Genomic DNA, 14273 nt, shown 5'->3' on the forward strand with positions numbered 1-14273 from the left:
AAGAAGAAAGTATTTCTGTATTACCCAAGAAACTCCCATCAATATTTAACACGCGTAATTCACATGTGAGGATAATTGATCTCTACAAACTCCCATCAATATTTAACACGCGTAATTCACATGTGAGGATAATTGATCTCTTGACTCTTCTAATCATGTTTATGCTTGTATAAAGAATAAACACGTTTCTCCCGAAGAACCGATATTTTGTTGTTTTCATTTTAGGTATTCACAGCTACACAATAAATAGCTCGTGTTTACTGATAATAGCTTCTTAATGGCTCAACGTCTATAGAATTTTGCTTGCTATAAACTCAATTACAGTGCCATCTAGTATCAGTTAATAACACTATTTCGGATGGTATAAATAAAACTGTGTATTTTATTGGTTAAAAAAATATCGTGTGCCCACAACATTTCGAGGACCATGGGAGAACATTAAGACAAAGAATGACCTTTACATTTCAGATATTGAAATTTGGATATTTGAATCGAGCTATACAAACCGTGCAGCTAATTAAACTGTTTAAAAATGTTCCAGAAATACGCGTCAAATATATATATTGTCCAAGTTCTCAAGAGACGGACTCCAACAATGTTCACTTATCACGCAGTTTCTCCGTTTTAAGTGATTGACAGCCAACCACAAGGTCTTATGAATTATATATTATACGGTAACATTTTAGTGTATCAAAACTGAAATATACTATCTCACAATAAAAACAACTGAATACAGTGAAATCTAGCGGGAAATAAATTCATTCTACACATCCCCCCTTACGTGCTCCGCTTTTATACTATTTGTCAAGCCATACGGCAATCCGAGATTTTTAAAATGAAAGAATATGGATTTTAGTTCTAAAAAAAAAACGACAACAAAAACAAACAAACTCGCCCGACAAACTAAGAAGGAAACCCACGTTCAAACATCCATACCTGAAATATCTGTTTGATTTCGCATCGAAAAACGACGTCTGTCGTTTTCATTTTAGTCTGTTAACAATAGAGAAAACGTACGAGAAGAACGCGGTTTTGTATTGTTGTGAAAATCTGAAACAATAGGCACTCTTCCGTTGTGAACATCTGCCATTTTGTATTATTATTCATTAATACCGTACCTTTTTTTTTCGATTTCCCAATATGTTTCATTTTTGTGTTCTATTTCACTTTTTTTTCAACGAATCGTGTTTACTCCATACTTTAAAACATCTCCCATTTATGAATATATTTCGTGTTTTTTTTCTTCGCGTTGATCTTTAGCTAGGTGCAATAAATAAATAATTAGTTTTATTTTGTATCTAATTTCATAATTGCATCTCAGAAAAGCCTGGAACTATTTTAGTCAGTTTATTATATATATATATATATATTATACAAAACTTCGAAGCTTGTAACATTTATTTCATGTTAGAGCCCAATTCTACACTTCACGTGGAAACGACTAGAACACGAAATTTAAGCAGTAAATAAAAGATTTACGCAGGATCGAGCAAGAACATAAATTTCAGTCTCAGCTTATGTTCAAACGAAGTTAATGGTAACATAAAAGGCTCAGTACGGTCGTACCTGATGGATATGAGAAATTACTTCCGTATGAGTGAAATTTTCCAGCGACTTCCCGTTCACCTCCAAGATCTCGTCTCCGACCTCCAGGTCCGCTCGATCCGCCGGAGATCCTACACAAGATAAACAAAAATACATATTATCATCTCTTCACACACATTAGTAACTCGAAACTACATGCGACTTGCAACACTAATATTCAATTACTCTGCAGAGGGGCGAATAACCACAAGCCATGATTTTAAAACAGACAAACCTGCAATGTTTTGAAACCTTTGTTTTTTGATTGACGTATTATATAATTGTGTGTGTCTGTTACTTATCTGTTTGTTTGTTGTTATGCGCAATGGGCTATATGCGCTGTGGCCACCACGGGTATCGAAACCCGGATTTTAATGTTATAAGTCTCCTGAAAGCCAAATTGGCGGGATAATAAACAGTAATTCTCTTTCTGTTGCCCCCCAGTAGCACAGCGGTATGTCTGCGGACTAACAACGCTAGAATCCGGGTTTCGATACCCGTGGTGGGCAGAGCACAGATAGCCCATTGTGTAGCTTTGTGCTTAACTTAAAAGAAACAAACAAACAAACTCTTTCTGTTATTAATATTATCTTGTATTTTTTTAAAACAACACTCAGTTCATGTGTACCGCGAGTCTCGCCATAATTACATCATATACAACCGTCTTTAATATTTTTCACAATCAAATTAAACAGCAAAGGCCGTCCTGTACGTCATCAGTATTCTGCTTAATCTTTTCTTTCATTTATCCAATCATCAGATCTGTTTCACAGCGGTCCGATCTTCCATTCACACACGTTCAAATCTTTTAAAAATCACACGCAATATACTTAATATATACTGAATATACTTAAGATCAGCATCACGCAGTACATGTTATAGTTATTCTTTCTACTCATTAAGTATTGTTGTTCTTTCTATAAACTGGGGATCAGTGTATTACTGTATTGTCGTTCTTTCTATAAACTGGCACCAGTGTGTTACTTTAATTTTGTTATTATGTGTAGCTAACGTCTTGCTAGGCGAAGTATGTAGAATAAGTATTTTTAGTAAATGTATTAAAATACTAGATTCGCTGAAATTCGGCTATTGATCGCTCCCCTACATAGCTAATCCAAGATGGCCTTCAACTTGTGCTTGACAATATATGTTTAACGGCTTCATGGATAAACACTCATTTTCAGACTACCCGAACCAGGTAGTAGTCTTGTCTGTTTCACGAAAACGTACCGAGTCAGTTTTACGATTCTGTTTGTCGGTTTCGTTTTTAAAGTTTTTATTCTTTACGCAAGTCGTTAGTCGATTGGATTAACGCTAACCACTCTTCATGGTTTGATAAAATTAGTTAGTTCTCGAACTCAAACAAACACTGGTCGTTTCTGATGTCCTGTTCAAGTGTAGTTCGACCCTACAAAAAAACAGGTTTTGTTTCTGACAGACAAGATCACCAAATCCTGACTTTACCTCTAGTATTTCAGATTACTTTAGAAATTATACCTATTTATATGATACAGTAGCAAGAGAAGACAACACTGTGAAAGGTTGATAACCACAAAAGACGGATAAATCCAGTTTTTATAAGGTTCCTATCTGGTAGCTTGAATTCCATTGAAATACAAAAACATAATTGTCTAGTGCACTGTAAATTCCCCACGATCCCATGCGTTTCCGCAAGCTTTTCAGATACAATAAGTTCTCGTTTATTTCAGAAACATCCAAGGTTCGAGCCGTGATGTGCTACTGAACATGCTCCGCACATTCATCTGTTGAAGCGTTATAACCGTGACTGTCAATCCCTCTTTTCGGTTAAGAGTAGTCAAGTAGGTAGCGTGTGCTGCAGACTGCTTCTCTTTCATCTGGTCAGAACCTCAGAAGGGATGGCCAATCTCGAACTTAACAGGGGATTTTCTTCTGGTCATACAGATGTCATACGATGTCGTTCAGGTTAAAACGTGCCTAATTCTACACACTTCTTAAATAAAATATTGGCACTACTGACCATGGTTTAAAAGCATAATAATGTAGTGAATTGAGAAATGAAAGTTATTGTGGTGCTACAATATTAGCATTAGCATATCCTTCAGGGGGTTTAAACTTACTTTAACCTGCAGCTCATTCATCTTACGACCATAATCACTGTCCTTAAATAAAATATTGGCACTACTGACCATGGTTTAAAAGCATAATAATGTAGTGAATTGAGAAATGAAAGTTATTGTGGTGCTACAATATTAGCATTAGCATATCCTTCAGGGGGTTTAAACTTACTTTAACCTGCAGCTCATTCATCTTACGACCATAATCACTGTCCTTAAATAAAATATTGGCACTACTGACCATGGTTTAAAAGCATAATAATGTAGTGAATTGAGAAATGAAAGTTATTGTGGTGCTACAATATTAGCATTAGCATATCCTTCAGGGGGTTTAAACTTACTTTACCTGCAGCTCATTCATCTTACGACTATAATCACTGTCCTTGTAATTCCTGTACAACCTTTTATCTTGGTCATGCTAACCCTTTTGAATCATTTAAATAAATCTACTAGCAGTTGGCTTATTTCCGTTAAGGTTCCTGTACTTCGTTCCCCCGTCTAGTTCGGAACATGTAGGCCTGGGCTTTCTGTGTAGGTCTAGACACTTCAACAACTAGAAATGGGGGTGACATTGGAATCAATTTTAGGGGGCTGAAGAGGAGAGGCTCATCACGACACACTAACAATTTATTATAATAACACTCAGTTTTTGTCTGATTTGAAAATGCACGTACACTTTATTTCAACGGATGTAAACAAAAGGCGGATGTGAATATACTTTAGTAGACATTTTATACAACATAATAAAAGCTTATCTGTTTTTAGAAAGTTCTAACGTTAGGTGGTAGAATAACATTATAAGTTTAGTTATTGATAGTATTAAGTACGGTAAAGTTTAGCCTCAATTAAACTAAAGTTACAGTGTTAATTTATCTCTTATCGAATATAGGCCGTAATCAATAAAGGCTTAACTAATATTAGGCCTAAGACAAGTGGACTTATTGATCCTGTATTTAAAAGAGCAATAAATATGCTAATTTGACCACAATTGTTTTGCGGGTCTCTGTTTGTCAAACGTTATAGCAGCCGGTGTGCAAGCTGGTCATGATTGTTTCGTTGACGTCACACAACTACAATAACTCTTCAGTGTCTTGAAGAATACAATAATTGTATCTAAAAGTTGAATCATCACTGCTTCCATATTTTTTCCTAAAAATAATATTCGACACAATGATCAAATTTATGACTTATAGCCAGTACAACCTTCTGGTATAGGTAGCCGCAGAAAGGTCAAGTCCGTTGTAATGGGTTTAGCCTCAAATTTAGATAAATAAATGCACAGAATAATGACATGAAAATAAAGGAGAAAATATCAGCTACGTTGTTAGAAACAAGTTCTGGGAAAATTCGGTTCATAAAATGAAAACCGTGGAAAAAGAAGCAAAGAAGCATTGAACAAAATACATTATATAAACCAACCGGTGTTTTACTAAGCCACCAAAATTATCAGAAGTTTTGGTTGAAACATTTTGCTGTCATACAATTTTTTAAAATGAGATGTTATTTGTTGAAATTCGCTTAAAGCTACCCAAGAGCTTTCTGCGCTGGCCGTCCCTAATTTTGAGGTGATATACTAGAGGAAACCAACAATTAACTAAAACCATCCACCACCAACTCTTGGGCTACGCTTTACCAACAAACACTAGGGCTTACTGTCACATTATTACGCCTCCATGGCTGAAAGGGCGAGCATGTTCGATGACGGGTTTTAATCCCGCAAGCTGCAGATTGCAAGTAGAGCGCCCTAACCACCAGGTCATGCCAGACCTTTTAAATAAGAGTATTTGCCGTTATCTTATTGGCTACCTTAGAAACTTACTATTCATCTCAAGGCTCAACGTAGTATTGTGGCCAATTTGTCGGGCTACCAATCAAGAGATCCGGGATTCGAGACATGATGACGGTTAACACCAACCGCACTTTCAGCTGTAGACGTGTCATAAGAATGACAGTTGTAAAAACCGAGCAAACCTCTGGCTGTCTTCCGTTTGGTCAGTAGTTTACACTTACGAACGACTATACCAGAGTAATAGGAGTCTCTGATCTGGTCGTTTAGTCCACGTGCGTATAAGGTTCAGACTAAAAATACCTATTCATTTTCCTCAAAGGTTTCAATAAGATACGGCAAAATTTCGTATGACGACCAACTCAGTATTTCATCGATAACAAGACGAAATAATGTGGCGTCTCAAACTTCCTATGTAAATTGGGATTTTAATTATCTTAATTAACAGCCCAAGTTAAACAAACCCTTTCATTGCGAAATAGGTTTAATATACCCAGCTCATCAGCTAAGTTGAGCACACAGTTTCTATACAGGATTTTAAATCAATATTTTTATTTTTATCAGGCAGCATAGTGGCATGACTTGCTGAATACAGCAGATGAACCATTAATAAATTGAGACTTTCCGTGACCTAAATCAAATTAATACTGTAGTTTATGCCGACCATGACATAACACTATTGCGTAAACAGAGTTGCTGTTTTTCTGACTTATAAATATAATTTAAAGTATTTATTAGTAATTAGAATGTTTGTTCGTTTCAACGAAAAGCCACGTAATAAGTTATCCACCCCACTGTCCACCGTGGAGAATAGAACCCTGAATTTTAGCGTTGTAATAATTTAAGTGAAACCGGGCGACATCATTTTTCTTGTTAAAACGAGTAAGTGCACGTGTGTGTTTTGTTGTTTTGTTTCATCGCAAAGCTACACAATGAGCTATCTGCCCTCTGTCCACTATGGGGAATCGAACCCTGGATTTTAGCGTTATAATAATTGAAATGAAACTGGGCGACATTGTTTTTTTTTTTTTTGTTCAATAAAATTGAAATCTATTTTCATTTAAAAATCTTCAATGCTGAATATGACTGGGAAAATTGATTTATGTAACATGTACGGTTACGTTTGTTTACATAACGTAGATGATGATCGCTAGTCTACCGAATAACGCAAAACTACTCCCGCCATCTGTTGAGTAATATAAGTACTACTATGGTTCAATCAGGTGAAGCAGGCAGACGCATGTGAAGCACAAAATGACACTTCACGTAAAAGTGAAAAGATTAAGCAATGTAGTGATAGACAGACGGATAACTGCTGAAAGTAACACATTGCTGGAGCTATCATTAGCATGACAAAACCTATCGCCAGTCGTTCTTCTATGGTGCCAGCCCCCAGAGAAAACAGTTACACTGTCCTTTTACTTCCTAATGTGTACCAGAGAAACCAGTTACACTGTTCCTTTACTTCCTAATGTGTACCAGAGAAACCAGTTACACTGCCCCTTATTTCCTAATGTGTACCTGAGAAACCAGTTACACTGTCCTTTATTTCCTAATGTGTACCTGAGAAACCAGTTACACTGTCCCTTTACTTCCTAATGTGTACCAGAGAAAACAGTTACACTGTCCCTTTACTTCCTAATGTGTACCAGAGAAACCAGTTACACTGTCCCTTTACTTCCTAATGTGTACCAGCACATTCTACAGCAACCACTCTCGAACGACACCTTAACAAATAAATCATAATGCATCTAACGAGAAAACAGATTGGAATAAGTACACTAAGTACCCATATTTAGAGCCGAATTAAAAGTTATTGAGGATCTTCTGAGCTCAGAATGCTCCCCTCCATTTTCATTATGCATACACATTTCACAAGTGTTACATTAAATGTGTGTGTGTCAGGTGCAGCGCCACCTACCGTCTGCAAGGTATATAATAGCTCATATTAAATTATATATGTTCAAACAATTTCTAAAAGAAGGAGGAAGGGTTATGACGGCTACAGTAAAATTCTTACAAAACCGTAAATCGGGGAAAAAATATGCACTTGATGTGTTTTATGTTACGTATTATTTAAAATTATTATGCTAGACATTTTTTTAGGATCGCTAGGCCCTAACGTTAATAAGCTTAGAATAAGATTGTTTGTTTGATTTTTGGCTTAAAGCTACACAATAAGCGGGTACCTGCTTTCTGTCCACCGCGGGGAACAGAATCACCGATTTTAGTCCGTAAGCTTAACATTGACCAACAGGGAGACAAAATATGACGGAATCGCGAGGGATGTAGTTGACGCACGTGAGCCCGACTTTAATCAAGAAGTAAATCACGCGAATAAGATAACTTGCCGGAAACTCGTGCTTCCCCCTGCTCCCGTCGCAGAACCTCTAGATTCAATAGTAACAAAAATAAATTTGTGCTTGACAAGTTCCTGGAAGATGAGCTTGTCCTTAATGCAACTGACTTGAAAACCAGGTCTTGTCAGGAAGATGGATGATGGACACTTCAGAACACAAGCGCGTGGGCCAGTATTCTGCATTGAACATGTCTAATATTCGTAGAAATACATTGATTAATAAACCCTATAGCTATCGATGGGACTTCTCATCGACGTTTTAAATATCTTCCTAAATACTGTGGTCTATGATTTATTTGTTAAAGGATCCATAAAAACAAAAGAAAACGTCAATATTGTAGTTCACCCCACTAACTACTATAGCGCCCCCTTTTTTATACAAACGATGAGTGATATCGTTCATTTCATGGGTGGCGCAGTTTTTTATACACTAAATGTCTTAACAAACAAAAATACAAATATTTTTCAATACGATTCCATACGTGGACCCTGCCGGTAACGAGTAGTATACAAATAAGTCTGTGATATTCTGGTTTACCCAACGTTAACAAGACATTCAAACTTTTTGCTATGATATTTACAAGATATTCTCAGAAGTTATGACCCAGTCATTACATAGATATTGCTATAAAAAGAAACACTGTACAGTAATGTAAAGTTCTGATGACCAATTGAGGAGATAATTAAAATGCCATTTCGATTAACAATCCGGGCCATCTCTCCATAAGCAGTGTTACCATCTGCCTGATTAAATGTGTACTCCCACCCCCCACACACACACTGCATGTGAATTCAAAGAACAATAAAACTCACGTGAAATTTTAACCCTGGACATACCACCATGTTTTCTCTCTCAAGCCCTACAAGCAGCGTTTCCCCAAGCGTGGGGCGTGCCCCCTAGGAGGGCGCAAATGAGCAGTAACACAAAATTAAGCTATTTAATACATTTTTATTAAGGAAAATAACAAGTAATTACTACAACACATGTAGTATTTTAATGTGTATCCGTGTGTTATATCTCGTCACTTAACTCACTCATTTAAACAAAGAGGGGAGGAGGTGCAAAGAACCATATTTATTAAAGGGGGATGACAAAAGTCTGGTATACATCTAATGGAAACAACGAAAAGTCTTTACATGTTATTGCTGCACTGGCCATTCACTCTCCACTCGATAGAACACCAACTGAAGGCAGCCGAGTATGTTCCACGCAGCCTCCAGGTGGAGCAGGTTGTACTTTTGGAATTGAGAGTAGTGACTTAACTGGAGACATCAGACAGGAAACAGCCTATCCATGCACCGCAAGTGACGTCTGCAGAAGATCGATTTATGGTCGGTGCTGGCTAGAGAAGGTGTTCCTGCTGGGATGGTGATGTGAAACTTCTTTTAATCTCGGGGGAAAAAGGCCCATCTAAAGAGAATTACGTTGCACTGGAAACACCCATCTGTTATTCATCAGATCTTAATACACCAACCATAAGACTACCGACTTTTGTTAAGGGTTGTTCGACAAGAAGACGACTTAAGACAGAGAGCTTGTTACCCCTGGTGGCTTGAGGACACTGCGACAAGCCATCTGAAGGACGACACCCGTTTCTTTCTCGGGGCTGCAAGAGGCACTGGACATCTCATAACTCCTTAAAACACCACAAAGGAGCTGCAGGAGGAACTGGGCATCTCCTAACTCCTTTAAACACCGCAAATAAGCTGCAGAAGACACTGGGCATATCCTAACTCCTTAAAACACCGCAAAGGGGCTGCAGGAGGCACTGGACATCTCATAACTCCTTAAAACACCACAAAGGAGCTGCAGAAGACACTGGGCATCTCCTAACTCCTTAAAACACCGCAAAGGGGCTGCAGGAGGCACTGGGCATCTCGCAGCTCCTAAGAACACCACAAAAGGGCTGTAGGAGGCACTGGACACCTCGAAGCTCCTGAAAACACCACAAAGAAGCCGTACCAGTATTAAGAAAATGAAGACAAGTCAGACAACAGATTCGAGTCGATATATAATTAGACGTTTCATCAAAAAGGTCCTGCGAGTAATATGCAGAAGACAAGAAAAAAACCAAAAACAATATATCTATCAAGATAACTTATAAGTGAAGCCAGTAATTTTAAGGAGGCTTGATTTTTGTTTAGCAATTGTTCACTACATTGTTACTGAAATGCGCGTTCTATCATTTAACTTTGGTTTGGTTTGAATTTCTCGAAAAGTTACACGAGGGCTATCTGCGCTAGCCGTCCCTAATTTAGCAGTGAAAGACTAGACTAGGGAAGGCAGCTAGTCATCACCCCCCCTCCCCCAGCCAACTATTGTGCTACTCTTTTCCTTACGAATAGTGGGATTAACCGTCACATTATTATAACGGCCCAACGGTTGACGGGGCGAGCATGTTTGGTGGGAAGGGGATTCGAACCCACGACCCTCAGATTGCGAGTTGATAATTTAAATTTTTCATACAGTAATGTTTCGCAGATGTTTACTACAATGTTACCGAAATGCGCGCCCGATCATTTAACGTTTTCATAATGTACAATAATTTCTCATAATAAGTTGATACCACTAATCACTAAAATTTCAATACAACGATAATATCAAAACATATAAAGAGTAAACTTCAGGCTGAAACCGTTAAAGTTGTCTGATTCCACGTCAACTAATTAGCGGTTTGCACGAATGGATTACACAGGCCTGCGAATTTAAACTTCATAAAAGTTGTTTTGGAATTAATAATGGATTTTCCATAATTCAGCTACGCAGATTTTGAAAATAATATTACTTTTTTTTTTCTATCACGTAAGGATTTTTTACAAATCGGGTAGAAAAAAAAATTCTTACTTAGATCAAGTTATTATTTCGTTTACCACAATGAACATTTTTATTATTATGCTTGTCAACAAAAATACAAACAAACTGAAGAAAAGAGAAGAACATTAATGTCAAACAAATATGCATCCTCATTCATCCTGATTTTTTTGTGAAAATCTACGTGTTGTGGTCTATATTTTATGTATTGCGTTATGACGTTTTGTGAAAAATCTGTACGTGATAGAGAAAAATGGATATCATTTTGGGATTCAGCGTACAGAAATTGCTGTAGAATATGTACAAATTTCAAGGCAATAAAACCATCGCAGGCCTGTGTAATTGATTCCAACTTTTATGTACAACATGGGGGACTTCAAGAAAGTGTGACAGTGAGAGGAATAAGAGAAAAATTATTAAAATTGTTCTTAGAAATTTAAATTTGTTTCTCAATACTTAAAAAAACGTCTAATATTAACTATTGTTGTTGTTCAAGAATTTCGCGCAAAACTTCATAAAGCCTATCCGAGCATAGCCTTCTCCAATTTTAAATTGATAGACACCAGATGGAAGACAGCTAGCCGACAGCATTAACCGCCAACCCTTTAGCTATTTCTGTATACTCGAATCATTGGATTCAACCATCGCTCCTATCGCGTGCATCCACGATTAAATGGCGCGGAGGCGCCTATTTCTTCAGAGTCGCGAACCATATATCCTAGAATTCACGGTACGGGCACGCTAAATAGTAGGCCACACTCGACTGAATATCAACGAAACTTAGGAGTTTCCAAACACAACAGTGAAGGACTTTATGGATACTTCTGTAACTGTGTATCCGTCCACGGTGTGTCTCAAACGAAACTATACCTTTTCCACTGTACGAACCGCTTGACTGATAGCTCTTGTTGCTATGGTTACGGGGTTGCAACGTTAGCTTATAGTGGAGAAACTTCTAACGTACGTGTACATTTCACGAACGTGGTGATATAATTGAGCAATGCTCTTCTACAAGACGTACACATTACTATTGTGCAACGTGTAAAAACAAACAAACACTGTGCTGCTTACAAAAAAAAATATATAAGAGGAATGGATGAATACAAAATAAACGGAATGATAGATTTCAGCGCGTTATGGATTTATGACTTAAGAAATAAGTGTTCGATAACGAAAAACCAAATACTCCAAGTAATTTACCAAACACGAGAAGATAACGTCTAGAAAATATCAAAGTCCAAATCTTCTGTGTAGATGGTTTTCTATAAGTACACATTCATCCTTCAAGAGGGATCTTTTTTATCATTTTTAATTCTTCCATAGAGGAAGAATATGCTCTAGGATTCCGGTAACAACGATAATGCAGTAATAAAAAAACTCTACAGTATTACATTAGTACCAGAAAAAACCGGTACATGATGTGTGCTTTCGAAGACGAAGGATTTCTCTTTTTTAGCGCAAAAAGCTGCACAATCGACTGTTTGCGCTCTGTTCATCTCGAGCCCCGGCTTTTAGTGCTGTAAGTCCGTGCACTTACCGCTGACCACCAGGGGGATAGAATCAGACCGATAACCTCGAGAGATGTAGTTGATGTGCTTGAGAACACACAGAAGGAACAAAAAAAAAAAATGTTGCTGTTTTTAGTTGTCATTATAGTCATAACTGTGTTTTACGTTCGTGACACAAAACTTCCATTACAATAATACCAAATTGAAACGTTAAATACATCTGTTAGAATATGATAAATGCCCCCACCACCACCCCAACCCAAAGTTCGACTTCAGACAAAAGCGACAAGTGAGTGGGTGGGTGGTGGCCTCCACTGAATGGCGTCGTTCTCCAGTTCGTTTTTCTTATAGCAGCCATAACGTGATTGGGTTATCGTGTTTGAGCCACGCTTAAAAACGGAACAACTTCATCGTTCGCGTTTCTTGCCGTTATCAGTTGTGTGTCTGTGAACGAATAACGACGTCTGATGAAACAAGATCACCGTCGGTGTTCCCACCGATACCAGACGGTTGGTCTTAGTCAGCTGCATCTTTTGCTGACTTCTACTAACGGATCAGCATTTATTCCGAAACGATTTTTAAACTTGAAGCTGGCCTGGAGAATTGTGATTTACACATGCCCAAAAGGCATAAATAAATCAGTAAGTCAGGTGACGGATTAACAAGATAAACGTGTTCACTGAAACGTTTGGTAAGAAAACAGCATTACACAAGTTTGTTTATTGTTCAGCGCGACACTCAACAAAGGGCTACCTGAGCCCTGCCACCGAGAGAATCAAAACTCACGTTTTAGTGTTATAAGCCCTCAACTTAACGCTGAGCCACCAGTGTGTGTGTATGTGGGAGGGGGGGGGGGAATTGCAAGAGCTAAAGTAAAATATATTACAACATATTTTGATTTTGTATCTTGGGGGGTGGGGGTGGAGGGGTTGACACGGGTTCCTGGAAATTGTTTGCAGTTTAATGCTGTAAAATACGATATCGTTTACATTTATTTACCATGACAATCTATATATATTACCGAAACGCCCAATGAAAAACCCAATTATAACTTTTGTTGCGGCTGTATTAGAACCCGTTCATAGTTATTATATTTAATAAATTATTAACTTGGTTATTTTAATCATAGTATTAATGTTTTATGACTATGAATTATACGATTCTGTCATTGATTAAAATTATTAACAGGCCAAGCGTGGCCCAATGGCTAACGTGTCTGACTGTGGATCCGAAAATCTCCTCTTATCACTTCAAAATTAGAAACGTCAAGCGCAAATGGACAGCTTTGCGCGAAATTCAATAAAATATTATTTTTCTGCTGTATTATCTGTACAGTCCCGATACTCCACTCTACAGCTAAACAGTAACAATACGTACTAGTAATTTAGTTTAGATGTTAAGATAAAATGTCCAAGACGTTGATTAAATGGGCTTTTTTTTTTGGACGTCGTTAGTAGAGATTATTGAGGGTTTGGTTTGTTATGAATTTCGCGCAAAGCTACACGAAGGCTATCTGCGCTAGCCGTCACTAATTTATTAAATTAGCAGTGTAAGACTAGACGGAAGGCAGCTAGTCATTACCACCCACCGCCATCTCTTGGGCTACTATTTTACCAACAAATAGTGGGATTGATCGTCACATTATAACGCTCCCATGACTGAAAGGGCGAGCATGATTGGTGTGACGGGGATTCTAACCCGCGACCCGCATATTGCGACTCGAGCGCCCTAACCACCTGGCCATGCCGGGTCTATTATTGAAGGTCTCAGTCAAATGGTACCAGCTTTTAACGACACACGAATCAATTGGTCACAAGTTTATATTATAGTCTTTCTTTAACGTTAGTTTCACTAACACACTTATAATACGTTTATTTCCATTATTTTTTATTACTATATGTTTCTACTGTAAGGATTATTTTCCATTGTTGGCTTACTATGTGGATTAAGGATTAACTTAAATCTCCTAAGCTGGCCGAACCTAGTAAGACATTATACTTACGACTAGCAGCGAGGATAACAAACAGATGAATCAATGAAAGGAATGTTTGTTTGTTTTGAATTTCGCGCAAAGCTACACGAGGGCTATCTGCGCTAGCCGTCCAGAATTTAGCAGTGTAAGACTAGA

The 14273-nt window shown here is 37.7% G+C and overlaps 1 protein-coding gene across 3 annotated transcripts in view; it reads right to left on the minus strand.

The window, feature by feature from the left end:
- Positions 1-14273, minus strand: part of LOC106463298 (MAGUK p55 subfamily member 5-like) — a 109268-nt gene that overhangs the window by 54749 nt on the left and 40246 nt on the right. For all 3 annotated transcript variants that reach the window (XM_022390749.1, XM_022390750.1, XM_013923314.2), the window contains one exon: positions 1567-1676. In XM_022390749.1, coding sequence (XP_022246457.1) covers positions 1567-1676 — 110 coding nt within the window. The remainder of the gene's footprint in view (positions 1-1566; positions 1677-14273) is intronic.

This window comes from Limulus polyphemus, unplaced genomic scaffold (genome assembly GCF_000517525.1).
Source record: "Limulus polyphemus unplaced genomic scaffold, Limulus_polyphemus-2.1.2 Scaffold1370, whole genome shotgun sequence".
Taxonomy (NCBI): Eukaryota; Metazoa; Arthropoda; class Merostomata; order Xiphosura; family Limulidae; genus Limulus; species Limulus polyphemus.